Raw genomic sequence first — 27,844 nt, 5'->3', positions numbered from 1 at the left:
TACTGAGTGCTGGACACAGAGAGACAGGGAATTAATGCAAATAGGGCCAAGTCCAGAGATAGTTTGAGCTGAGTAGGCAGAGAAGGTTGGAGGCTGGAGGCTGGAGGCTCAAACACACACACACACACACACACACATACTCAGAGAGAGGGGAGAAGGAAGTGGAGGCCATGACAACAGCAATAACTTGAGTGGTTTAATCACTTTATTCCTCCTTGAAAAGATGGCACTTTATAATTGGTCGCTTTAACATGTTGCAACCACGATGTGTTTTTTCCCCATGCAGCTTCATGGACCATTACATTGCACCTATTTTGGGAGTGAAGTCGTTTTTGAGCGCTTAATTAACTTCTGCTCCCCATCGGCTTCCAAAGAAACATCACTTCAGTTTGAAAAAAATGTGATAAATGTGTGGAGATGTAATTCATCAGGGTCATTAGTGACTTATTAGTGGAAAGTGATTCTGCATCTTCCATGGTCACTCTTCAAAACACAGGAGGCCAGTGAGACTAAAGCAGGTTTCACTGTGATATTCAACTTACTGTACATCTTTAGTAAAATCATTTTGCGTGTTGAGATATAATTGTCTGACATCAGCCATCATACAGAAACACACTTTGATCACTGTTGATGTTGTATCCTCTGATATCAGCCGACACTTTCCCTCTCTGTCATAACGCATCACCACATCTGTCGTCCATCCACATGTGAATTACACAGACATCCTCCCACCGCTGAACCCATTCAACATCATAACCACAATTCATTTCAGCAGTCCATTTCCCTCCATGGAACATTATTACCCATGATTCATTTCCTCATCATTAAGAGCAGTGGCTGTGTGGCCTGTAAAGACATTATGATAATGGAAAAAATTAAGCAGATACATGTTACAGATCATCCTATACAGCACACATCTACAGATAAATATCTAACACTGTACTGTAATTACAATGTGAGGGTGCAGAATTTGATTGTAAAATGAATGATAATTGCACCACTGTGCAACACTGTGCTCTCCTGTTTGACCCAGAAATAAAAGAGGCAGACGTCCAGGACGGAAAATGGATTCATGAGCACTGAACATGATAGATGAGGCGCAGTTAACGGATGAAGGTGGTTTCTGTGTCACTGGGCTTCTGTGCTCAAGCTGACAAGTCCATGGACCTCAAAAGGGGGTCAGATGAGGATATGTGTGTTTAGCAAGTATAATATGCAGGCGGCGTTTATACTGAAAGACATGACGAGTCACAAAAAAGTGCAGTACAAGAGAAAGAAGCTGAAAGTCTTCCTGACAAAAGAGTTTGATTTAGATTGCAGCTGCTCCAGTCAGAAAGTCATCATGTCATGAGATAGTGAACAAATAGCGCGCTGCTTTTCAGAACATTTTGTGAGTCATGTGTCCTTCAATGCTATCTGCATTTTATGAGTCTTGGACATACGGGAAAAGATGCAGTCTGTACCTGACCTTTGTCATAGTCATCATGTCAACAATAATTCACGCATGTGTTTCCCACAGATTGATAGCGTAACTTGTCCATATATAAATGTTTGGATGAATGTATTATCCTATCTCTTGTGGGTTATTTCTTATTTGAGCATTTAAGCCTACTTAATTCTCCATCCTATTTGAATGTTTGCTCACAAACTACTTTGATCTGCTCACCTTGCTTTCCTTTCACTTCTCTCTCCAGCTCTAGTCTCTTTATTTGTTTCACAACAGCAGCAGGTGAACCACACGTGGAGGAGGCCTGTTGTTGTCGAAACGTTCCAGATCAGCATAGTACCAAACCAGGTGTACTTACAAGCTTCCACAAAACAATGACAAAAGTAGGACTATATTAAACAGGAGAGGGCACATCAAAATCAGGATGCATCCTGGGCTGATACTGGAGAACCTCTCTCCCTGTTTCTCCGCACAGCAGGTGCAGGAACGGGAGGGGTAGAATAAGGGGAAATTGTCCACTCCAAAAAAAAAAAAAAAAAAAAAAGCTAAATGGGTTACCAAACATACATTGGTGGTCACTGATACACCTGGATGTCCTGCCCATGTAAAGTCTATGTGTGGGAAACACTATGTTCTCTATGTATGTGAGAGAGAGCCCAGGTCCAAAAATCAATATATTGTGGCCAATGTTGTTAATGTGGCACGCTGCAGCAAATAAATAAGTGTATGGGAAACCCTGGAACAGTTGCTGTTTGTTAGGTTTAGGCACCAAAACTATCTGATTAGGTTTATGAACAGATCATGGTCTGGGTTTAAATAAGCAGGCTATGTTACATTAAGTTGAAATATATCAATGTTGACTAACACAGGACATGAACACAGGTCGTCTGGGTTGAAGTCTTATGTGTTGGACCTGTCCATCCATCCCAGCTTCCTCAATCTATGGACTGTTACGCTTTATGTGTGACATATTTCCTCTCTGGCATTCGCACTAAAAATGAAAGTTGAATGCTAACAGCACTGAATGATACACAAAATGCAAAAAATAGAAGAATTAAGGTACTGGCCTGTTATTCATTTTGGTGAGACCAGGCTGGAAAAGGTACCACCTCACATGATTCGGTCGCTAAGCACAATCACTTAAAATCTATGTTTATGTTGCAACATCAGACTGCTGGTCAGTACAACACATTTCCCAGAAGCATTACAAATACCTGAGTATTGCTGCCTCCAGTGGTGAGACAAATGTCTCAGAATAACAGTTCACACCTTACAGAGAGAGAGTCATTACTTCAGGTCAGGTGTTAAATATGTTGGGAGTCCTCTAGGTGTAGTTTCAGCCTCTCTGCCATAATCATACTGAAAACGACCCTGCAGTGGACAAATCATCCGATCCCAGTGAAATGAAGGGGCATGTACTACTGACTCATTGCAAACGAGCTGTGAGCACATTTGTCTCTGTTTCTGTAGCTCTCCCTTTGGCTATAGTGAGCTGTCAGACTTAAGAGGTGATTTAGTACGACTGCTACATTTCTAGAGTCAATTCCAACTCTGATTCCAATTGCTGGAGTTGCTGAGATTGAGTTATTGACTCCTGTGTAGAGGACTGTGACTCCAAGAGGTATAAGCTGCTGTCGGGGTCTCCTTTGAGAGAGTAACACAGAACTAAACTTGTGTGAATTTAAGGAAATGTGATAAAGTAAGAGCAATGATGAATTGGATTTTTCACCTCGATCCTCTCTCTGCAGGCTGTATACCCACATGGCTACGTGACTCAACTGTAAAGCTACCGGCCACAAGGATTTATGACTACAGTTCTGTTTTGAGCTGCCGGGATTTAAACTTCATCCTCCACAATAAGAGCTCTCTATTCTGCTGAGGTGGAGGATAGCGCGGGTTGTTTTCTGGAAGCTGTGACGTCTGTATCTCAACGAGGCTTCTGGGTGGCATAAGATGACCCAGCTGAACAATTTAGTTTGATTACGAAAAAACACCCAAAACTACAGGGCAGCACTTCATGGTGAGCAATTTAATAATGCAAGCTCAGTCGCTGTGAATGCATATTAATAAAGCTTCAATTCCTCCAGGTTTAAACACAATAAAAAGCAACAACACCAATGGGAATGAACTGGCAGGAATTATTTGTTAGTTATTGTCTTTGGTGAAGTGTCAGGGTCTGTGTATTGACTATTGGTAAACCTGTAACTTGCAGCTCCGTGTAATTGATGAGTTTGATTTTCTATTGATTTTCCTTCTGCTGAAGCGTGTGTCAACTCAGTCACCAGAATAAAATGGTGGCCTTGTGCATTTCCGCAAATATGCATACATTAAATCTGTATGTACAACATTTCTGCAATACCTACTATGTTCAGATTACATGAATGTGAGCAGACTATTTCATCAGAAGGAGGAGGAGATAGTAGTGGCACGAGGGACCTCTGTTTGAGACCGCTTTAACCAGGTAAATTTAACAACCACTGGGACATTTTCCACCTGATCATTTTAATGAGACGTTGGTGCATTTACTATACGTGGTTGTGATAAATATTTGAATCGTAACATCACAACCATTTTCAGGGACGAGTGTGTGTAATGTGACCATACCTTTAGTTAGAGAGAGATATATCCTCACTAGAGCATGACATTTTTCGGGAATTCCCGCGGGTCACGTGATTCCCGTGGGATTCCCGCGGGATGGGAGTCAAAGTTTTATTAATCCCGTGATTGGGACGGGATGGGAATAAAAATCAACGGGAGCGGGCAGGAGCGGGAACGCCATTAATAGATGATGATTTTCAGCCGTGTTAAACAACCAAAAGGACAGACACGTCCATTTTTGTAGTCATCTTTTAGTGAGCCAAAACTATTTTGACTTGCGTTAGAACTACACATCCAACAGTGCTTTGACTTCCGGCCGGGCCGGCCACTAAAAAACGGAGTGGGATGGGAGTGGGAGTAATTTTGAGTGGGAGCGGGAGTCATTCTACAGGAGTGGGACGGGATGGGATTTTTTTTTTTACTCCGGCCCGGGATTGGGATGGGATGGGATTTTTTCTCTGGGAGTGGGATGGGACGGGAGTGAAAATCCACTCCCGTGTCATGCTCTAATCCTCACCTTTGAGGCAGTTTCCCTTCTTTCTGTGCTTGGGAGGACATTTATCAAGGAGACATGGACAACAGCAACCAAACACCAACAGTAACCATTACTTGGCCTCGTCCTCCAACCTCCAGGTCAAACCATTCATCCTCGAGGGGAATGTGTGAGCGGAGCGCAGATCAGAAACCACACAGGGGAATAAATGCAATACGTCGATGGCGTCTCACAGGCTTCCCATGTTGATTTAAAGGCCACCTCGCCACTTAAATGCACACATCAACTTTGGCAGGTCACCGGGGATCCTCTGGTGTCAGCGAGTCAGTAAAGGCATCAGTGTTCCTCCTGCTCAGATAGTCAAAGACGTACCACCAACTACTGTGTGTGGAAGTATGTGTGTATAGACATGGCATGAGAGAGAGAGAAAGGAGAATATAGTACATTAAATGTTCCTGAGTTGCATTAACAAGACGTCAAGGGAGTACTGTATGTGTGTGAGATAGGGGAGGGTATGATGGTGTGTATGTGTGTGTGTATATGTGTGTTTTTGCCCTTGTGCTCAGTCCTTGCAACAAAAGTGCGCCCAGGAGGAAGTGAGGTTTTCATTTTGTAGCTCCTTTTAACTAAGTGAGCACCAAGGGACGTTGCATCAGGTTACATTTATGGCAAAGGTTGAATTTAAAGTGAGAAAATAAAAAGTTTGTCTTTGACAATGAAACAACTGTTATTAAAATGAGGGAGGTACTGGAAAACTACACTACTACACAGACAGGTGTGTTTGTAAAAATGTACTACTCATTAAAATGTTTTATGTTACTCAAATGTACACCTGCTTCATCAAACCTGAAGATAGCTGTCACTATATTCACTACACAGTTAACGTGTCCAAAAGAATTCATGATATTATCATGATATCTACTCGCACTGTGGGTAGCGTGTCTCGCTCTTGTCTGTGATCACCTCCGACATGATTTTGTGCAGCAGTAGTAGCCACACACTGTGGTGGTAACTGCATCTTCTATCTTCCATTTTGTTGTGGGTGGCATGCAGTGTTAAGGAGACTATATTCCATTCCATTTTTAAATTGACAATTATCGTCAATAATGGTATATCGTGCCAAAAGAAAAGTAAAACCTCCCCAGTACTTCAAGTGACAACGAGGAACTTTGTTCATGTGTGTTTATGAAACAGTCTTGTGATTCATCTGATGATTGTGAATGACCTCTAACAGCAAACGAGACCATCAGCGAAAAGACTGCTACGTATTTTTATAAAGTTTTTATTAACGGCTGTGCTCGGGTCCGATCACATACATCACATATAAAATCACATATAAATACATTACCTCATCGCGATCCATCCTGCGGTCTCTGTCACTCTCTTCCAAAACAAATGCATGCGCCACCGGCACGCACTAGCAAATGTCTTTACAACAGCAGGCGCTGGTGTCGTGTTGCTTTTGTCAAAAGGCGCCGCTAGAATCAACAAAAACTTGTCTCTTTAACAAAAGAAAAAAAGTGTTTTTTAGTTTTGCTGTAATCATATTGAAACAAACAAAAATAAATACTAAATACTTTTTTGGGATATTTTTGTTCATAAACAAAAAAGCATTTTAAAGCTTAAAAAGTCAACTTGTAACCAATTCTTGATTTTAAGTCATTCAAAATTAATAACATGCAACATTTCTGTATAAAAATGTTAAAAAATGATCAGACCTTTGTTACAAGTCTTGCCGAGTTGTGTACTTGAGATCAAACCCGAAGCCTGTTCAGTCTTGTTTCTGCAGGGTCACACAGCTGCAGTGCTGCACATCAGACATGCGTACATGCTCTTGCATGACACTGTAATTGATCATTAAAATTGATCAGAGGACGTCATCAAATCAAACTAATTCAAAGTTCCATTGGCAGCGCAATACTGAAAAAATCTCTTAATGTGAGTTAAGTTATTGATCTCAGCTGCTGATCGATAGTCATCTCAGAAGCTGATGGAGGGGACACATGGTGACTTATGGGTGGATGCAGATGACCTCTGCTTTGGCCAATAGTTGTCCTGGGAGGTAACCTGTAGGGCTAGCAGCGCTGCAGTCTGACAGGTGAAGCTAATGGAAATGAATGAAGAGCAGCTGCAGGATCATGCATTTGAGACCTGCTTTCTGGGACTACTGGGACACTTTCATGTGTTTTATATGAGATTTTACATATGGGTCATTCCACACCAAGTTCATGTCAGTGATGCCAATTCAATTCATGGCACCTTACAGAATTGTTTTTGTGATTGTTTCAAGTGTTGTCCTTTGTGATTTTGTGTATTCTCAGCCTCACCAGTTGTTTATTTTTCACTGGATTCGGTTGAAATTTGTACTGAACATTCAAAAGGAACCCTGATGATGATAATTTGCAACATATATTGATGTAAATAGTCGTTACAGAATGTTTAACAGTAACCAAATTAACTCAAAATGAAATGTCAACTTTTCCGATAGTGTAGCCTGTCTTGTAATAGTTGGCTTCTTCCTCTGTGGCTGTTTTCCAATCAAGCAGGGCTACATGATCTCATTAACCCATCAAACTGCTTAATGATGGAAAAAAGCGTGTGTTTTTTTTTTAGCTCCAAAGCTATTTGATCTGTGGCAATTATTTTTTAATGCAGGATCAAATAACTTCTACAGTGTAGATACGATAGGACTGCATAAATACTAACGAGAATCAAAGTTTAGTTGTGAAAACTGGTGGCGATATTGGTTTTGACAATTTACGATTCTTCATTAGGTGATTTACTGTTATTAATTTCATTATTATTAATCTTCAACAACTATTTAAATTAATACATGTTGCAAATTTCTGTTTTTTTTGCCACAAACATAGCTCTAAATCGTCCCGAGGTCTCCTTAAAATTATCCAATGGCTTGACACAAATACTGAAACACAAACTCGAACTGCGATCACTGGTTTGTCTACTTCTCTTCCAGAAAGTGATATGACACGTTTTGTACAGACGGACATATTTGCGGTTTGCAGAAACGTTAACTGCTAACATTTTATCTTTGGCGACTGGGCTGAGGATTTTGCAAGGTCCCATGAATTAAAAGAATTTGAAGTTTTTACATCATTTCTCCAAAGGAAAATCAATGACATTAAGTGGGAACGGTTCTTAATTCCAGGCGAGTGGCATGGCATGACCTATTTTATCTCTTGGTGCATTAAAAATAAACTGTAATCTGATCCAGACTTTAAGTGACCAGTGATAATAGTCACGGCCAAGAACCAGACAAAAGGAAAGTGCGAGGCCTGCATGAAAGCTGCACTCAGCAGGTTTGTGTAAAATGAAAAGCAGAGGTCACCTTGAGTTTTAAGGCACTTCCAGAAATTCTGAAGGGTGGCATCAGCGAGACATGAACAATGTGTTCATGCTAATTCTCCCAGCTGCTCTATTATGTCAAAAGAAACCAAAGGGACGAGAAGGACAAAGGAAAGATTAAGCACCGGCAAATCCTCCTCTGGACAGGGCAATATGTACACATTTACAGTTTGCTCTTCTTGAGTTACACTTTATCTTCTTGCAATTGACGTGAAGAATCAAATAAATTAATGACTGGAATTTATTTTACACATTTCTCAAAGACCAAAACACACACGGGCTAATGAGCCCTTCTCTGCTGCAGTCCTACTTTTTTATAAGACTAAGACGGGTGTATTTGGATATGTAAATCTAGTCCTCTTCTGCTTTAAACAAAACACATTGCACACAACTCTGCAGTACGTTTTGGTTTTATAACATTATTTTATACTTGCAGGGATTTCTGTGAACTCAGCTTAGCGGCTGAACTCGAGCTTCATGTATGTGCGGTTGCATGGAAACACACAGAGCTACAAACTGTGTGAATTGACTCGACTTTATCTCCGTCTGAGCCACAGGATTTGGGGGAAAATACCTCGGTGAGAAAATTGAGTAAGCCTAATTACGTGAGTTTGGCAAGCTGTTGAACCTTTTGCAACCGAGATTCCTCAAATGAAGTGAACAGGTGAGATAAAATGAGAGCGGGGGATTAAAATTCTCTACATGGAGCCTAATTCCAGGAAACATGTCAAGTCCCTGCCACACAGCTGACTAGTGAAGGGCCCCGTGTTGGCACGATTTTACATACAAATCATACAAACCAGAGAACATTGGCAAATGCTGAATGGGGTGCAAAATTAGGAGCAGCTCAAAGGGTGTAAGATGTGACAATTTGGTGTCCCAGCTTTGCATACATTTGCAGAACACATCATCTGTCAGGATAAAGTTGATAAAGATCAGCCGTACAGGTTAAACCTCCCTGAACACAAGATCCAGATAAGAAAAAGTGTTATGAACTGGGAACAAAAGGGGCTCAAGCGGCATTAAAGAATAAAACAAGCTCATAAAGTCATATCATTCACTGTGTAGAAACAATATTCTTTACATCATGTAGACCTTTTTTTTAACAAGCAAGGTTCAAACTCAAAAGCTTTGAGTTTTTTATTCCGTGTTTCCAAACATACACAAGATGTCCTTTATTCCATTGTAAAGCCGCTGCCATAAAAATTATCTGCATGGTTTTTCACTGTAAGTGGTGAAACAAGTAGATACGGAATGATATCAGACAGTGTCATATAGCATGTATGAATCTGTCTCTGCAACAACTGGACTCATTTCAGTATAGAGCCGGTCAAGCTCAAGAAAGCCACGTTAAACCTTTTAAATCATCTGCATTGGAGAAGATATATTTCTCTGCCTTTATATGGGCGCTCCAGCAATTTAGTAAAACAGAAGCCCAAATTGATGCAACCGAGGCCTGGATATCCAGACTCTTAGCCTCCAGGATCGGTCAAGCTGCAAATAAAGTGGAATCCTATATCTGTGGTAAATGCCCACATCTTTCAAACTTGCTGCAGTTTGTACTGCAGGCTTTCTGTTACAAAATCTTTGTCTCGAAGCCCAGGATGAGTCAGTTTCTCAGACACAACAACAACATACAACTGTTCCACGGGCCGTGCAGGCCTCCCAGAGACAAGTAAACAGATCTCCATGTGTAAAATCAATGGAGTGCCCTGTAAACTCATGCTATAGATTGAATTACAGAGTCAGTCAGAGTTTGACTTCATTTCAGTAATAACTAGAATGGCACTCAGAGCACCTATCTCCGCCAAGGCCCAACAGTTCCCTTTAATGAGCCTAATCCAATATCAAAAAATAAAACATATTCAAATCTGCTAGATGCTGTTTTAGTTTGGATCATCATCAAATATCACTACAGATCAGGGTTTCTGGGCCAAATTGTGATTCCTAAGTGTTTTGTTTTAGACCAGAGGTTCCCAACCTTTTTGACAACACAGGCCAGATATGGAGCTATCATTTTTCTGATGGACCGGGGTGGGGTGGAACTTGGAGCATTTGCATCCCCAGTCGCCATAAAACCAAATTTAATGCAACTGTTGTCATATTTTTGGCTGACTTTAGCTTTTTCCTGCTTAGTGTCTGTTATCCTCACTGTCTGCAGGCTTTTATCCCCAACAGTCCCGTTAAATAAAAACTTGCCTTTGACCCGCACATGACGTAAGCAGTAAAGTGTTTTCATCGCCATATTTAAACGTAAATAAAATCAGTTTCTTGAACATTTTAATGTTAAATGGGAAAAAAAATGTCTTGTAATATAATATGTAATATATGTATGTAATATAATAAATATATGTAATAAAAAACTTGGAATTTCCAAGAAAATAAATAACAAAACACAATGCAGTAGCTAGATACAGTATATGGCAATTACATCAGCCCACTTACGTCCGATTGGGTGGTCCGACCAGGTGGTTGGGAGCCCCCTGCTTTAGACATTAGTCAGGCTTCTAGTGGTAGCCATGTTGCTAATGCGGCCTCAGCGGTGCCAACAGTAATACCACAGGGAAACACTAGGAGGGGCGACGGTTGAAAAGTTGTCTATTAGCGCTTTAAACAAAACAGGGTGGTTATTATGAAATCCTAGTGAAAGTTATGCAAGGGTTAAAAATGTGTGTTGCAGCTGGAAGTGTCTGCATGTGGTGTTAGCCCCCATGGCAGGCTCAGAGGCAGCCTCAACCTTGACAGGACACTTCCATGCTTCAGGTTGTGGCCTGCAGCTCACATCAGGGGGGGAACCTGACTCTGGGCAAAAAATGGACCTGGGCAGGAGGAGGAGGTGTCTCTTGAGTCTGTGCACACAACCGACCTGTCCTGATGTGGAGAGGGACACTATAAAGGAACAAGTCAAATAAAATAAAGAACTGTGTGGTGGAGGAAATATATGAGAGGAACCACAGAGGAACATCACAAACAAAATGTGTGTCACGTTAAATAAGAGGCAAACAAAGACAACATCATTCACCCACTCCCGTTATATTCTGCACTACCGTTTTAAGTGAATCCCTGTCCCCGCTACAGAGGAGGGGGGCGGGCTGTAGGACGGAGCAGCCAGCCAGCGTCAGGCTGAATAATTGATCTCTCCCTCGGTCAGGAGGACGTTAGCGGGACGTTTCTCCCTCCATCCCTCCATGTGATTCAGGCGCTCCTTCCCATCACGGTGTAAACGGCAACAGCTTCGCACCACCACCAACACCCCCCTCTACTCCTCCTCCTTCTCTCTACGTGTGTGAGTGTGTGTGTGTGTGTGTGTGTGAGAGAGAGTGTGTGAGTGTGTGTGTGAGGGAGAGTGTGTGTGTGTGTGTGTGTGTGTGTGTGCAGGAAGACGAAGCGGCAGGCAGGAGGAGGCACCAAGGACGTCCTTTTTTTTCCAGCCCCGGGAGCCGGAGATGCGAGGGACGAGCAGTTAGATTAGCCCGTGCTGCTGCTGCCTGCTGCAGGATAACTTGGTTCTGGCTTCAGCTGAAGCTCTGCTCTCTGATCCCTGCTCTGCTCGCTGTGTGAGTGTGTGAGGAGGACACCAGTCAGTCGCCGGACGGAGGTAAATCGATGCTTTGATGCGGCTGCTTCGGCGCGATTCCACGGTTTGGTTCGGGGAGCTGTCCAGCCGCGGCGGTGCTGAAAGCAGCCCTCCGATCAGACGAGGAAGTGCATGCGTGTCCCTGCGTTTCCACCGTGTCCGTGGCTTTGCACGCAAACCTCACAACCAGGTCGATTTTCTTGAACACACTGGCTGCACGTTCACCGCAAATACGCACGCATCAGCCCCGCATTGTTGCCTCATTAACGCACTGTACGTGTTTTTGATGCCGGAGTGGGATGGCTGTTTCCAAAGACCCTCCAATGGAGGATGGAAAGTTTTACCACATGATCAGGAAAAATGCACAGCACTGGTTTAGTCCGGGGTCCACACATGCACGACAGCAGACCCGTCCTGCCCGGCTGAGGGACTCGCACCGTGCACTTTCTCAAAAGTCGCCTTGCTGCGGGCGGATAGAGGTTATTACTGGTGGTCGTGACGCCTCCTCCCGTCAGTCACAGCCTGACAGGGATTCTTTAAAATAAGCGCCACATTTGTGAGGGAATGAGGAGCCGTAGCTGCTGATTTTGCTCCGTGGATGTGAGATGTGTGACGGTGTTCTGGTTCCCAGGTTGTGTGTGTGAACCATTGACCTTGGCGTCCTTCAATTGGCGCATTGGAGAAAAACGTGCCGGACACAAAAACACTGTTTCTATAAGCCTGTACGTGACTGTTGGCACGTGCAACCTGTAATTGAAGCTAAATATAAAAATTTCATGAATTATTATTTCATATGTGTGATACATTTTTAATAAGGAGCGTGTTTGTAGTATTTTTCCTGAGTTTATAGTGACCTCATCATCCCACTTATTGGCAGGAGTAATGATGTTTTTGCTTCTGCTGATGATTAAGTTTAAGATTATTGAAAGAAAAACACCGTTTTTTCTGTCATTTTCTCTTCCAGATCTGGCAACACAGGACTTCTACTTTTCCGTCACTATTGAATGTAACATCGCTTGGATAAGGAAGGCAGGGAATTACAAGCCATCATCATGAATTTCGTTATGAAACAAGCGTTGGGAGGTAAGATGAATCTGTTTTGTGTTTCTTTTATTGTTCTCCAAACTTGTGTCTGACTTTGTGATATTCACTGAAGTCACACATCATTGTTCAGTGTGAGGCAGCTGCGGTGGAGGCGGTCAATTCATCTTTCATTCCTTTTTTCCTGAATGCGTTTCGGTGCTGGCGCAGTTTGGCCCCTGGGGCACACTGAACACACAGCTTACTGTAACAGGCTGCTGATTTGTAACGTTGACTGAGCCGTTATTATGGCCAAAGGGGCATTTCATGTTCCAGTGAGTGCCACCTGGTCACAAAGAGGTGTTTAAAGAGGTCTCCACCACGGCTCTGTCTTACATTAATCAGGCCGTGGAGGTGCCTCTTGACCGGACTCTTATCTCGACATGCTGAGCACACATTTTCCTCCTGAAGGGGAAAAAAAGATAATCAAGGAAGAATCTAATCTTCAATGATTTCATTCCAGCATGCAGGCATGTGATGTGCATGGTTTTCTAATTGCTTGTGCTGCTACGACTCCCTGGACATGAGATTATCATAACAGAGTAATGGATTTTTGAAGGAATATGAAGTGGTTATCATGTGTGAATATGCAGATGGTGCAGTGGAAGGTGAAAGGACCTAAATGGTTTTCACACAGCAGAGACGCAGCTTGGTGATCTGTCTGTTGTGGGCTCTCTGAGTCAATGTTTGCAGAGTGGGAATCCATCCCAGGTCGGCTGCTGCTGGTGTCCGCAGGAGATGATCAGACTCTGACGCATCTGCACTGAAATCCCTATGTGATCCTCAACAAATATAGAGTATCTGTGAGCATTAAAGCCCCTGAAAACTTCTTGTTCAAGTAATTTACTATTTTAAACCTTATACCCATTTCATCATTTCTGTTTCGTATGTTTTTTGTGCTCCTCAGGGTCAAAGGAAAACGATATAACTCACTTAAAAGGTTCAGCGTGTAGGATTTAGTGGCATCTACTGGTGAGATTACAGATTGCAACCAACTGAACACCCCTTGTCTCACTCTCGCCTATGATGGCCACTTAAAATATCAAAGGCCCTCTCTAGAGTCAGTGTTTGGTTTGTCTGTTATTGCCTATAGGAACATGGCGATGGGGGAAAGACCCCCGGAACAGCACCAGGCTTTGAAGTCAGTTTGACATAGTGGCCAAAACGTGTAATTACAACGTCACATGATGTTCACCGGCCCCAAAAGACTTTTCCCCATAAGCTCCCATTTTTACAGAAGCAGCTGTGAGACAGTGGATACATTTTTGATACATTGTTTTATTCCCATGCAACTCAGCAGAGGGCTAAACCAGAAGTTAGCTGCTCGACCGGCGGAAGTATTTAGTTTGCACGCTCTATGGATGTTAAGATAAGGAAGATCCCATTACATCCATGGGAAGAGGACCTGCTCCCTCTGTAGATATGAAAGGCTCATTGTAAGGTAACAAAAACACAACAATTCTCAGTTTTAGATGATAATACACTAATGAAAAACATAAATGCACATTATATTCCATTTCTGCTGATACATCCTCCTAAATTACAGTAGACCTTTGATGCCCCTATAAACTGGAGTCCCAATCAAAGTTCAAGTTTGGTGAAGTCAAAGATCAATCATTAGGACTGCTGGGTGTGGTTTGATCAGATTTGATTGGCAGCTGGCCACAGAAGAAAAAACCCAACCACCCGTCATTACATTTTGATTCAAATGCTGCAGACTCCTGATTTATACACAAATGTCTGTGACTTAAGGTTTTTCCAAATGAGCCCCACCAGTCGCAAGCTAGGGAGGACAGCACAGTCAAAACTAGCACTAACAGAAATTTCTTGAGTGAGATAATCCAAACTGTTCCTACTTCTGTAGAAAACCTTGTTTACGTAGGAGCTCATTGAGAAAATGTGTTTCCAGGGCCTTTAATGCCAATGTTTCACATAAATCCTGTATGACAACTTGGCACAAAATAGGATGTAGCAGCTGTTGCATTATTGGAGACATGGGATGATGTAACTCTGACACTAGAGACAGAGGTGAACATCTCTTATCAATAGTCATCATCGGCTTCTTTTAACCATGACAGGGATTTTTCTGACCATTTGAGTATCAAATCTTGAAAGATTACGTCCATAGAAACATCCATAGAAACTTCTTAAACCATTCCAAAGGCGTAACCCACCAGTCCCCGAGTGATCTGTATGGTTAACCATATTCCAAACAATCGTCCCTTGGTCAGTAACTCGCTAAATACTACTACTAGCAGAGCTTCGGTGCCATGTGGAGGTGAAAGTGTGTCATGGAAGTTGTGGAGAAACTCTTAGTGTCGTGCATGTACAACCTGATAGCCAGATGTAAAAGAGAATTTTGAGAATTCATGAGATCTTCAGGTAATTGTATTCTTTTGATTTGAATGGGGCTTGCCAAATTGCTTTTCGTCACTTATGCTCAGTTTCCAGTTTGGTTCAGTGCACAAAAAAATTCTCCAAATCAATAAGATTTAGGATTCATATTTAGTTTAATGTCATTGCATAGCACAAACACTAATACAACAAGCTAAAACTAAAGTCCTAATGTGACAACAGGCTATTTGAACAGGTCAAAGTAGACATTTCCGTGTAGAACTGTAAGTGTAGCACCAAACACTGATCATTTCCCTCAGACTTATCTGATCGTTGAGTAGAAAACAATAGTGTGGAAACCGATGGGAGGAGTTTAATGTCATTGTGCCAAGCTACACACATATACACACACACTTCTCAACTACCTGTTCTCCATTACATGACTTAATGTAGCGTGCATGTGCAGTCGGCAGTGCTTCCTCTGGAGGTGATGGCAGATCTGAGGGTATGTCACAGTAAATCCGTTCAGTGCAGCGGGTAGAGATGTTAAAGGATGAGGAAGAACAGGATCCACTTCATTAGACAGCTGCTGAATGTGAAGCTCCAGCTTCTCTCTGCGGTGTCTTTGTGTTCAGAAACAGACATGAAACCACCTCATCTCATTCATTTGCGTCATTAAAAGTGCTGTCCAGTATGAGACTTCTGGTGTAAACTCACCCCTGTTGTAAACGTATTCGATGGTGATATTTTTGGATGATGCTGACTGAGCTCGTCACGTTGTCAGTTGGGCAGGTGTTTCTCATTATTTCAGTGATGCCACAGTGCTGCTGCAGTGTTTTTGCTTACTTCCTGTTTACAATGTTTATTTTCTCACAGGACAAGACAGAGCTGATTACTCCTCTTCTGTCTTCATCCACTGAGGGTGTTCTGAACAATTCAAAAACATAAAAAACATTTGGACATGGATATTTACAGACTATTATTTTAGAAATGATTGCACACTTCTCTAGGACAGATCTAGATTCATATGAATGAAACTCCATCCATAGATTACACTCATACTCTCAGGAATTTGATCTGTATTTGTTATTAAATTAAAAGTTAATGACCTCTGGAAGCCGAGGTCAGAGGTTTGCAGTTAGCCGTAAAATTGATAATATCGTATAAGAATTCAAAGGGATTTTTAAGATATTTACAGTAGAATATGATGTGAAATGGTAATGAAATAAATTTTAAAACGGACCATAACAGTCATTTTGCATGTGTTAACACATTTACTACAAAGCATGTACACCTACATTGCAACCAACCAATATTCAAAACAAACTACTCAGTTAGCTGACTTAAAAACGTTCTTGAGTGGTGTTAGCCATCAGGTCTGTGATGATCATTGTTGTAATGTAGTGCAGACTTCTCTTTCAGGAGGCCAAAACCGTATGCAGACCTAATTTACACTGTGACAAAGCGACAATAAAAGTTTTGAGCAGCATAAATAACTGGCTAACTGGTGCAGTTAAATTACCTACAGTACCACTGAACACAGCATACCTTAGTGAAAAAGTTCAAGCTCCACCTCCAAGTCACTTTAAAATGAGTGTTGAGCAGCAGTGTGAGAACGACACACAGTTCATCATCATAGCCCTAAACCAAGCATGATTGGCTGTAAAGAGGTCACATGAGACCTAGGATCCATGTTTTGCTATCGTGATCATTCCTTTAATGATTGTACATCGTACAGTGAACAAAACTATCGTACAAAAAGATAATTATGGTACATCTGGCAATGCTGGTTTCAAGATTCTGCTCATAGACTTTTATATCATACAGAAATGAATGGAAACCAATAGTTACCAGAAACTATGAAATCGTGCAGCTGTTAATATGTGTTAGAAAAAAAGTAGTCAGGAAAAAGGTATATGACATTGTTATCAAGCAGCTATAACACAGGTATGTGTCCTTAAGGCTGCTCGTCTCTGTATCAGGTACAGGAGCTGTGTGTTCATCATATAGTCAGACGTGTGTGTGTGTGTGTGTGTGTGTGTGTGTGTGTGTGGTTCACTGCTGGTGAGTGTGTTAGCTGTAGTCCTGGGGAGCAGCATACAAAGCACCTCGTCAATAAAGACAACGAGTCAAGTCTGCTGAACTGTGCATAAAAGAAATTTCACACATGAGGACAACCAGGCAGACTGTGCCAAGGTCTTCACCTTAAGCAGCGTATTTCTTTCCGTCTTGGGGAGCAATTTTCTTTTTTTTCCAGATTTCTTCTTAAGCAGTAATGAGTTTTCAGTACGCAGTGGATTAGCTGTGGGCTATTATCTCACGTCTCTCTCTCTCTCTGTGCGCTCTGAGGAGAAACTCACACTCCATCTGCTCCCATCTAGGCTGTGATTTGTATTCTGTCTGTTCTGTACAGTGAGGAGCAAGGTCGTCTCACTTGACACCGAGGAGGTTCTCGTCTCTGTCACCCATGACCCTTTGAGCCTTTGAAATGCACGTCATAGATAAGAAGTCCCCAACGTTTTTCACGTCAGGGCCCAGAAGAAGATGAAGGCTCATCTGGGGAGAGTGCTAACAGTCTGTACCAGGATATAAGAAACGACCATGCTGGTTGTTTTGAATGTTTTGGCTGGTTAACTTCTAATCATGTGGATTCAAGTGGAAGTGCACACAAGCAAATTATATTCTTTGGACCTGCCTGTAGTAGTAACAACAAGTGTTTTCAAAAGCAGCTGGGTATGGCTACAAGTACAACGGACCAAATGTGACCACATCCAGATGTGATCATCAACAAATCTTTCTTGTTAGCAGCTGAGCTAGTTTTAACTAGGTTGATACCTGACAGTTGGCAAGCCAAGTAGCTTGGAGTGACTGACTAGCACTTACATGTACCCGCCGACTAGTGTGTTAGCAGTATTCTTGCTAATGTGGTTCAACAATAGACCTATGAGATGTCACTCCCTCACCAAGCTTCTAGCCACACCTATTTGGTGATAAACTATGCTGGACTCTTTCTGTGACCAGGACATCATACCCTTTGGCTAAGTGATGCGTTACCCTACGTTGTGTGTCTCAGCCAAAAAGCTGGCCTCGAACACATCACAAAGGCTACAGCCGACTGCCAACTAGCTGGTACATTCTGTGTCCATGTAAGAAGAAATAATTCTACCCATCACCAGCCGCCAACAGGGGCCGACAGGTACCAGTGCCAGTGGTGCACACCACAAAAACTAGGGACAGACGCTCACAGACAGGCCCAACAATAGCCAAGCAGCGATGTGAGATATGATCAAAATGTCGATACAATACCACTAAAGTCACTCCTCAATGGAATTATCCCCAATCATTGAGTCAGTTTTATGAGATGGAAAACAGTTACTTGCAGCTAGAGGTGTGAAATCTGCAAAAACTACCTGTCTGGTCCTTGCACAATAAAATCAAAGTAAAATGGAGCCTTTCCTCTTTTTAGTTTGGACCGCCACAGAAACACTTTACGGACTGCCGGAGCCCCTGAACCACAGCTTTAGCACCACTGGCCAGCACCTATCAGTGACATGAGGGAGTAAAGTGGGGACAAATGAGGAATTGATTTGGTCTGCTTGTGTGTGTGTGTGTGTGTGTGTGTGTGTGTGTGTGTGTTTGTTTTATTGCAAGACCAGGAAACCATGCACGGGGGGAGGGGAGGATTTATTGTGTATGACATCATCGAAAGTGCTCGTAAATAGAAGTCAGCCTTCTCACCTCTTCCCCTCGATGGAGCTGCAACTCCTGCTCCTTCTTCCTCCTTCCTCCTCCTCCTCCTCCTCCTCCTCCTCCTCTGGCATCTCTGCCCTCAGCCTCAGTGGAAGAGGAGGAGGAGAATGAGGTGTAGGAGGAGATGAAAAGTGACAAATTGATCTTTAAAAGTGGGTGTTATATCATCAGCGGCTGACGGCAGAGGTTGTAAAGTCGCGCTGCACTCAGGACCGGCAGGAGCTGTAATCTCCGTTTAATGGGAGATGTTTTCTGTCCTCTGCGCCCTCTGAGATTCTCTCCTTCTACTGTTTGCTCCGCTTCTTCTATTCCCTCCTCTGTTCATCAGTCTTTCTCGACTCCTTTTTTCCTTCTAACCCTCGTCTAATCCTCGTCTTCCCAGTCGTGATGCCTCATACCTTTATTCCACCCTCCTTCACCACCTCTCCCAGCTCCTCATCAGCTCCCTCCCTCCCTGCACAGCTCCCCAACCCTCTCTACTATCACTCCATCACTCCCCCTACCCCCTCGTCGCTCCTCCATCCTTCAATTTTAAATTCCCTTCCTTCTCTTTCCTTCCTCCCTCCTTTGTCGATTACAGTAAATCTAAAAGGGCGAGGCGAGGAAACCTCAATCAGACAGCCACAGGGGGAACTGGGGCGTGTGTGTTGGTGTGTATGTGTGTGTGTGTGTGTGTGTGTGTGTGTGTGTGTGTTTGAGTGTGTGTGTGTGATTCAGTGTTTACTTGTGTGTGGCGAGAGAGAGAGAGAGAGAGAGAGAGAGAGAGAGAGAGAGGCAACGTGACAAGAGAGACTGGGGTGGACCTTAGTAGTCGGCTTTAGCTGGCATTAGATGATAAAGTGTAAGTGTGTGTGTCTGTGTGTGTGTGTGTGCCTGTGTGTGTGTCCAAGAAGTAAGACGGAAAGTGGAAATGATGCTGACACAAACGAACAGAAAAACACAAAATCAACACACACACACACACACACACGTGAAAACTGATACACAGCATCCGGACACAAACACCAAATTCAAACTGACTGACATACTGATAAACAAAGCCAAGCCCACACACACACACACTCACACACACATACACAGGAAGTTGTAATCAGTGGGATGTGACAGACCTCCCGCTCGGATGAAAAACACAGCAGGGGAGCGTCGGGGAGCTCTGGAGGAACCTGGCAGCGCAGACAGAGTCGAGCCTTTTACACACATCTGCTGGACAAACACGTAAACATTCTGGGGGAAGACAAACTTCAGTGTGTGTCAACAGAAGATAACACAGTCTAATAACGGCGGATATGCTGCAGAGCATTTGGGCAGGATGCATTGACAGACACACACACCGAGGCGGGGAGTTCAGGGACCAAGACAAAACCAAAGTCACTCGGCTGTCAATCAACTTCACATTTGAATTCTGCTTCGTGACTTACATCGTATGGCTCCATTTTCTGCGCAAAGCAGCAGTGTTAAAGCTGCACTGTCTCATTTTAGGGAGTGGTGGTGATGATTAATTCAAGAATCTTTAATGTTATTTCTAATTAAAACCAAATATTTTCAGCCCTATCGCTGCCTATGGAGGTGCAGCGAAAATTCTGTTCCCTTACAGGCAAACACAATTACTGCATCTGTCAAGGACATGTGGTTATAACCTGTATTTTGTCTGAATAGGTTTATTGAGCACAAATTCCTTTCAGCTGAATGAAGGTAGATTGTTTTGCTCGAGGGCACCTCAGCTGTGGTGAACTGAAGTGAATAACTGAACTGGGGATCAGTTACAGGACATTTCTCTAACCTTGAGGCCACAGCTGCTCTTTAAGAACACACAGAATGGACTGATTTGACCTTTGAATTGATCTGGACGTTGGATAATACTGCCATTACAGTGGAATAACAGAGCAGGAGCTTGAATTTTACATGTTTTTGGTGTTTGTTGGGTCAGGAAATCAATTCTTGTGAAGGGATAAATAGTGTCAAAAGTAGCTGGAGGTTTACACTCTTCAAATACCTACGCTACTACTGGATATTTTTAACATTCATAAGCATGACACCACTGTATGTTTGGCTAACAAAACCATATATATTTCATGGGAAGTCGGGTGATCTCCAACTGTGTGTGTGGCGACAAAACCGGGTGCTTTTAAGGGGACCTCGGACCATTCCCACCCGAGTTCGTGGTGACCAAAACAGATATTTTTAGCCAAACCATGATGTTTTCCAGTCCAAAGTCATAAGGACAGCATTGTGACAAGAGAGAAATAGAAAATATAACCTCAAGAAACATAAAGTTGCAACATAGAGAAACTAGTCTAGTCTAACTTGTGTTGGTTTTGCAGAAAGATACTTAGCTAACATTTATTCTGGCGATTGGGTCTTTATTCTCTCTTATTTCCAAATTTGTGTTGGTTGTTTCTTCAAGGGAATCTGGAAACAAATGCAGTGAATACTGTGTTGTGGGACAACAGAGAACAATCCAATTGTTTTTGCCACAACAGTAGTACCACTTGGAAACGCATGTTGGGAGTCTAAATGTTGTCTTTTTCACCGTTAAGTAACCAAAAAGCTCACAATTCACTGTAGTAATACATTAGTACTGGTGTTATCAACATACTGTAATAGGATTACAATAGACACAGCCTTTACACATTACTGTTGCTCTATAAAATCCTGGTAGCAAGAACGACAATCCTGAACATTACAACACTTTTCACACATTTTAAAAACTCTTTCGATAAACTCAAATCTGGTGTTCAAATAGAAACAAGACAGCTTATTAGCGCCTGAAAAGTTGACACGCTGTTCACTACATGATGGACATTTAGTCAGACATACACACACAGTGCATATACTGGAGGAGACTAATGTGGTTGTAATAGGTCGTGTATATGTGCAAATGTGGTCCTTCAGTCCCTCCAGTGATGGAAACATGCATTAATTGTGTGTCGAGTGGCATGACTAATATTGATAGTGTAACTGTGAAAATGTAATACGCAGTATTCTGTACGAGCCAATTCCCTGTGCTGTGGTTGTGCGGTCGCATAGGAGATAAAACATAATTATCCTGAAGGATTAATTAGGATTAGTTGAACAACCCTGGAGGATATATGGCTATATGAAGATATATAACTCATGTGTGACCTTGCCAAGCCCCCCAGGTATATGGGCTGTTATTTGTTTACTTGTTCAAAGACAAGAAAAGCGACCCGTTTGTAATTTTTTGTACGGTGTCTGGATTTCTTTTGTTTTTTCAAACTGGACTTAGCACTGATCTGGATGTTATAATCTGCTACATGTATGTACATCACTGGCGTTTTCATGCCCTCTTTTGCATGTTGACCCTCTTTGCTCATCCCTATCTCTTTTTCCTCTCTTCCTCTCTCCATTTTATCCATCTTGCTCTGTCCACTCAGCTAATGAGGCTGATACGGATGGTGTCTTTAAGCACTACAGGCATGGCCTCTGTTCTCCTGCTGTCTTTCAAAGAGCTGTGGGACAGATTCATGCACACGGCCTTTGTACAGCTAGAAGGGAGTTGATTGCAAAAACCTAATCATGATTCTTTTTATGTTAAGCTTTGATTTAAAGAGTGGGAACATGGCCATGCATGAAGCTAGAATGGGATTTTTATGCAGGGGCAGTGCCATCAGTGTGACTATAATATTACAACATGTTATTAACGCCCTCCAGCCACAGAATCGCTGGCGTTTTCAAATATTGCTTAATTTTTTCCACAATCTTTGCAAAATGCACATACGTGGCACACCTCACTAGAGTTAACCGCAAGCTGAGATAACATGACATGTCATTTCCATATAACACATGCTTCCTGCTGGATTTCATATAAAACCTTTGCGCATGGGTGGGCCGGCACTGTGAGCAATTCAAATGAGTTTCTTCACACTTAACTGGCTTTCAGCTGACTTGGCATGTAAGAATAATGTTTCATGGTGGATATCAAACCTATTTTAACCCAATTCAGAGAAATGAGCCAAGAAGGGAGGCAGTGTTATCCTAATAAATTGATGTGCAGTAATGATATCTGCCCTCTTAAGACACCTCTGCTGCACAGCACAGTAGGTTTTTGTCAGTATGTGTGCAGAGCCTTAGCTTGGAAAAAATAACCAAACTTGGCTCCCGCTGCATTTAAATGTTTGACTTTGATTATTTATGAGACTTTTAATCTTCATGACTGAAATATTTAATTTTGTTTCATTTTAATTTTTTTTATATCAACAACATGTAAACATGAAATCTGTTCAGTGCCAGACTCTCAATATGTTTGAATATCAAAGTAAATCAGTGAACAGCAGTCAGCCAAATACATATCCCATTTTATAATAGGTCAGTCAGTGGTGATGTAGTCGTTAAGTTAATAATATTATACTGTCGTCGGGTTGAAATATATTAGCTGAAGTTCAAAAAGGATAACACCTCTGAAAAGGACATTAAACTTAACGTTTATTTAAGAATGAGTTCAACTAATGCCAAGCACATTCAACTTTTTAAAGTTTATTGATGTGTTGAATTAAAGTACAAGAGCAAGTTTTAAACCCTTCTGTGTAAGTGTTTGTGAAAGTGAGGAGTTTTTATATTACTTAAGAAGGCAGAGATTAATGCTGAATCTTCAGGGGAAATAAACACTTTTTCTGCTGGAAAACAGATTCAATTTGTAATTTATTCAGCTTATTCAGATTGGAGATATTCAAGTAAGTATTCAACTTGTTTGTCTTAAGTCGTGTCTATCTTCCACTTCCATTATCTCTGCACTGGATTAGAGAGACAAATAAGTATCCATGTGTCCATTTGTGCCAGAACCTAACCAGATGTTGAGCACAGTCTTTTCACAACATGAAATGTGAATTGAACTATAGAGAAACAAAGTTTCAACATATGTGTGCTTTGCATTGCCAGGTGATTGGGTTGATATATAATAAGCATTCATAGGAAGATAATATAGGTCAGCCAATATATCCATCACACTCGTGTGACTCCTGTCTGCACAGTGGATTTTTTCATCTACATTTCATTTTCTGCACTTTATCAAAACAAAATCAAAATCAAACAGAGCTATGTTTTTATACCAGATGCTCTCTTTGCAGACTAACTACATGTTTGTGAAATCTGGCCCTAAAATTATGCTTTTATAAAATTTTCATAAACACCATCAAAAAGCAAAAAGAGCCCATGAATACAGACTGTTTTTCTCCACAAACACCAGTCCTCCACCTGCTGAAGGGGCCAATTTAAAAAAAAAAAGTGTCAGTCTCTAGATGATTGATGTATTGATGTTTGTATTTGTCATCATGGTCCAGCAACTCACCCTGAAGGTCTCAGTGTCACACTGTGTACTATAATCAAAGTGAACTGACAGCGACCCAACCTGCAGGGATTTTCTGAAACTTAAATTACAGACCACTGCTTTCAGAAGCAGCCACGTCCAAAAGATCTAGTTTGGCAACTTATGCAGCCCCCCGAGGCTGCGAGAGTCAGGACTTTTTTCAGCAATTAAAAAGGGAAAGTATTTTCTTTTAACCCTGGTCAGTTCAGGCTGTTTGGGACACACATGCTCTTTTGGAGCGTCCATGTGAGTCATCCTCACAGTTGTATACAGCATATTAATACAATATAAACAGTACAATCACAGAATTTCACTCCTGTTTGCCAACAGAGTTTAAACTAGGTCAAGATGAAGGCCCATTTGAAATCTGGTAATAAAAGGGCAGATTTGTGTGTAAATTTAAAAATAATGGTCATACAGCAACATCCAGTGAAAGAATGAATAGAAATATGAACTAAATAGTTGTCATCTTTAAATGGTTACTGGAAGGAATAAAAATACATACAAGTTGAAAAATCTATCTTGAAAAATGCTTAAAATAGAAAAGCCAAGTCTCTAACATTTGACATTCAGACTTCAGCACAGTCTTCGTGCAATGCTGAGCTTTATCTCTCCTTTATATAATAATGGCAATTGATTGACATTCTCCAATCTGTGGGGGTTTTCTGCCCCGCAACAGCCTGCCGGGGGAGGCCAGCCCAACGACAGCAGAGGGAATCCCCATGTGGCTGACGTGGCTGTCAATCAAGTGCTTTTATTTTCAACATGAAAAGTCTCTGACATAATCTCCATGAGGAAATAGTTACAAGGACAGAGGAGTGAGCTGAAAGGCCTTCTTAAATAGCTGAATGCACACGTGTACGGGACACATTAAAAGCCAAAATATCAACTCTTTATACAACATTAAATTTGGGATGTTTAGTTCATGAGGTCTCTTTAGGTTACAGTATAGTGTCACATTATCCTCACTCATAACAGCTACACCTTAATATGAATTTATAGGATCAGACTATGTTAAATTTAAAGTATGTCCTCAGATAAAGTCACTCTGTCAGACTAAGTAATCACTGCGTTTTGTTGATCCATGGCTGATTATGCAACTGTGAACTGCTGCACAGGGAGGCCAACCTAAACACAGACTTTATTCTTTCTGTATGAGGAATGTCAATAACCATGGCACCTGAAATGTGATGGAGCACCTGCTTCGAAGGCTACATGTCTGTATGCTCAGGCTATTTTTGAGGGCAGATATCAATGAAACCTATCCTTGCTTGAAGAATTGATGTTTCTGGCCACTTGGGGGCAGCGTAAACAAGCTGTAAACACAACATTGACGTATTGTGACCGAAAAATTACAGTCTGTATGTCAACAAACATTGCCTAAAGACACACACACACACACACACACACACACACACACACACTTCTTGTATGGAGTAACATTAAGTATCATTTGGAGATACGTTTGTAGCAATTATAATGAAAATAGGTCAAATATTCGCCCTTCTTTGAACTCTGTTTTGGTCTTCACCGACTGCTATGGGAAATATCTGGCTCTTAGGCAGCTTATTACACCACAGTTGATTATCTAGCTGGTTGTGACTCTGTCACTTGGACTACAAATTTATCAAAGCTTTTTCACAACACATACTCATGCCGTAACATTATGTTACGTTACGTTACGCTACGTTACGTTATGTTACCTTACCTTACGTTAAATTAAGTCAACCCTAAATTTTGGTTTAAAATAGGAGGGAAAGGGAGTTCTGATGCTAAGCCATCTGATTTCCTCATTTGTGTCCGTCATATTTACTACCACCACTAGAGGTCTCCCCTAACAATAAACATAGTATGAGTCGTAATAAGCACACACAACCTATATAGCCTAATTTTGGGAGGAGGGTCTGCTGTTTCACTGGGAAACATTTGCCTGCTGCTGTCAGAGAAGTGGTTGAGATTTAACTGTACGGGCCATAGGCTAATATCAAAACAAAAAGCTAAAACCTAAACACGTTGTAAAATTGCGTCAGATAATAATTCTGTGTGATTTTCTAACTTTTCACAATTCCTTTAATTTTGTAGCCAGCTAAATGTACTGATGTCATAGTAATACATCTGAATAGCCATTCATGCTAAAAGGCAGAATCACTTTTTATTATTAATGAACTTTTTGACTAATAAGCTAGTGGGTTGAGAACCACTAATGAAAAAGATCACTTGCATTCATTTAATCACAGTCATATCAGCCGATGTAGTGATCCTAATTCCATTTTGTGTTCATCATGGTCAGAACTAATGCCTCGATAACAGAGTTTCTGTTTGATTTTGTTATTTTGTGGCCTTCTTATTTTCCTGATACCTAATTATGCGGATAACGGCTTTCACCTTGGTGAACTGGTGAGTGATCTCTCGTAACCGCTACCAGACTGCCATCGGCATAACAAATAAACACACACATGCACAGTTACAGACACACACTGAAACCACATGGAAATCTTGCTCAGTCACCCTTGCAGACAAATGAGCCTCTCTGAACTTAAACACACAAACAGTTTGTTTGCTTCTCGATGCTAATTACGTCTCCAAATGGATTTTTTTTTCTTTTCTGTTCTGATCTTGGTGGGGAGTTCAGGGAATCAAAACACTCTACCTGCACTGGCGGGTAGCTGAGAGACACGGTGCTGCATGAGCGCCACTGATGCTTATTACTGATTCACGCTTTGACCTAGAAAGCAGTTAATAGCGTACACCGAGGCTGCATGACACTTAACTATACGCTGTGGTGAGAGGGATGACTGGATAGCACACATTAGCGCTATGGAGCACCCTCTCGATTGTGTTCGTATATGTGTGTGTGTGTGTGTGTGTGTATGTGTGTGGCTGTACATGCATTCAGTGTTCAGTGTGTCATCATTATTCTGCAGGAATGTTGCTGCTCTCATTTGGCTTTTCTCACTGAAAATTGCAGTTGACTCAGTGCTCTCCCAGCTGTTATTCTTTTATGATACAAGTTTTCATGGCTCTCTAAATAGCCATTTTGAAATGTAATATAAAATCCAGCTATGATGTTACGTTTGTAATTTCAACACCATCTATACATCTGTAAGTACAGTTAACTATGTGACCTTGAACGTTCTCCTCAGTTGTGTGTATTTGATGATTTTTGCTGTTTTTCATGTTAAAATGAGGCAGGAGCCCTTTAAAACTCAAATATCTTGGACCATAAACTGCTTTGCATCCCACATGTTTGTTGGCAGCACACTGACAGCCCATACATTTGTGAGATCAATGCCAAGAGTCTATAAGAACACAAGCTGGCATCCTTCCAGTCACATCCAGCCAGCTGGGTGGTGGGTGGGTGGGATTAAGTGGAGGAGTAGGATTGCTCTTGAAAATCGTTCATTGGGATTATTCTGAGACTAGAAATATTTTCTTTTTTTAAAACACTCTGGGCCGGATCTACTAAGATCCCAAATTGCTTGTACTAATCTGCGTGCGCAATCTAGAAATTTGAGGGGTTGAACCGCGGTTTGCGGGCGATTTACTAAGAGTGATTGCGTAAATGACAACAGGTGCAAACGTGTTGGAGACACGCCTATTTAAATGAGGGTTTAGCGTGTTTCATGGTTTTCAGCATGGCGAGTTTGAGAGAGCGAAAGCGCAAAGTGAAATTGGACCCTTTGGAATTAGAAGTGTTGGTAGAGGAAGCAAATACACATTTCAATGAGCTGCAGCAAAGGAATCTGACGGTCGCGCAAAGGAACGAAGTGTGGGAGAAAATCGGTGAAAAAGTTAATGCTGTTGGAAAAAACAGGCGAACAGTGGATGAAGTGAGAAGGAGATACCAAGACATCAGTAGAAGAACAAAAGAAAAAATGG

General features: G+C 41.8%; 1 protein-coding gene across 3 annotated transcripts in view; it reads left to right on the top strand.

The window, feature by feature from the left end:
- The first annotated feature begins 11,076 nt into the window (after positions 1–11,076).
- Positions 11,077–27,844, top strand: part of LOC311257950 (complexin-1-like) — a 64,579-nt gene continuing 47,811 nt past the window's right edge. Inside the window, exons 1-2 of one of the 3 annotated variants that reach the window (XM_084353941.1) lie at positions 11,077–11,499; positions 12,443–12,561. In XM_084353941.1, the coding sequence (XP_084210067.1) occupies positions 12,531–12,561 (31 nt within the window). In that variant the 5' untranslated portion in view covers positions 11,077–11,499; positions 12,443–12,530. Of the gene's footprint in view, positions 11,500–11,574; positions 11,669–12,064; positions 12,201–12,442; positions 12,562–27,844 lie in introns of those variants that run through there. The other 2 variants (XM_084353943.1, XM_084353942.1) reach the window with 2 other exon arrangements.

Source organism: Pagrus pagrus (genome assembly GCF_965226575.1).
Source record: "Pagrus pagrus genome assembly, chromosome: 5".
NCBI classification, from domain to species: Eukaryota; Metazoa; Chordata; class Actinopteri; order Spariformes; family Sparidae; genus Pagrus; species Pagrus pagrus.
The sequence above is the reverse complement of the archived record's forward strand: the minus strand, read 5'-3'. Positions and strand labels throughout refer to the sequence as shown.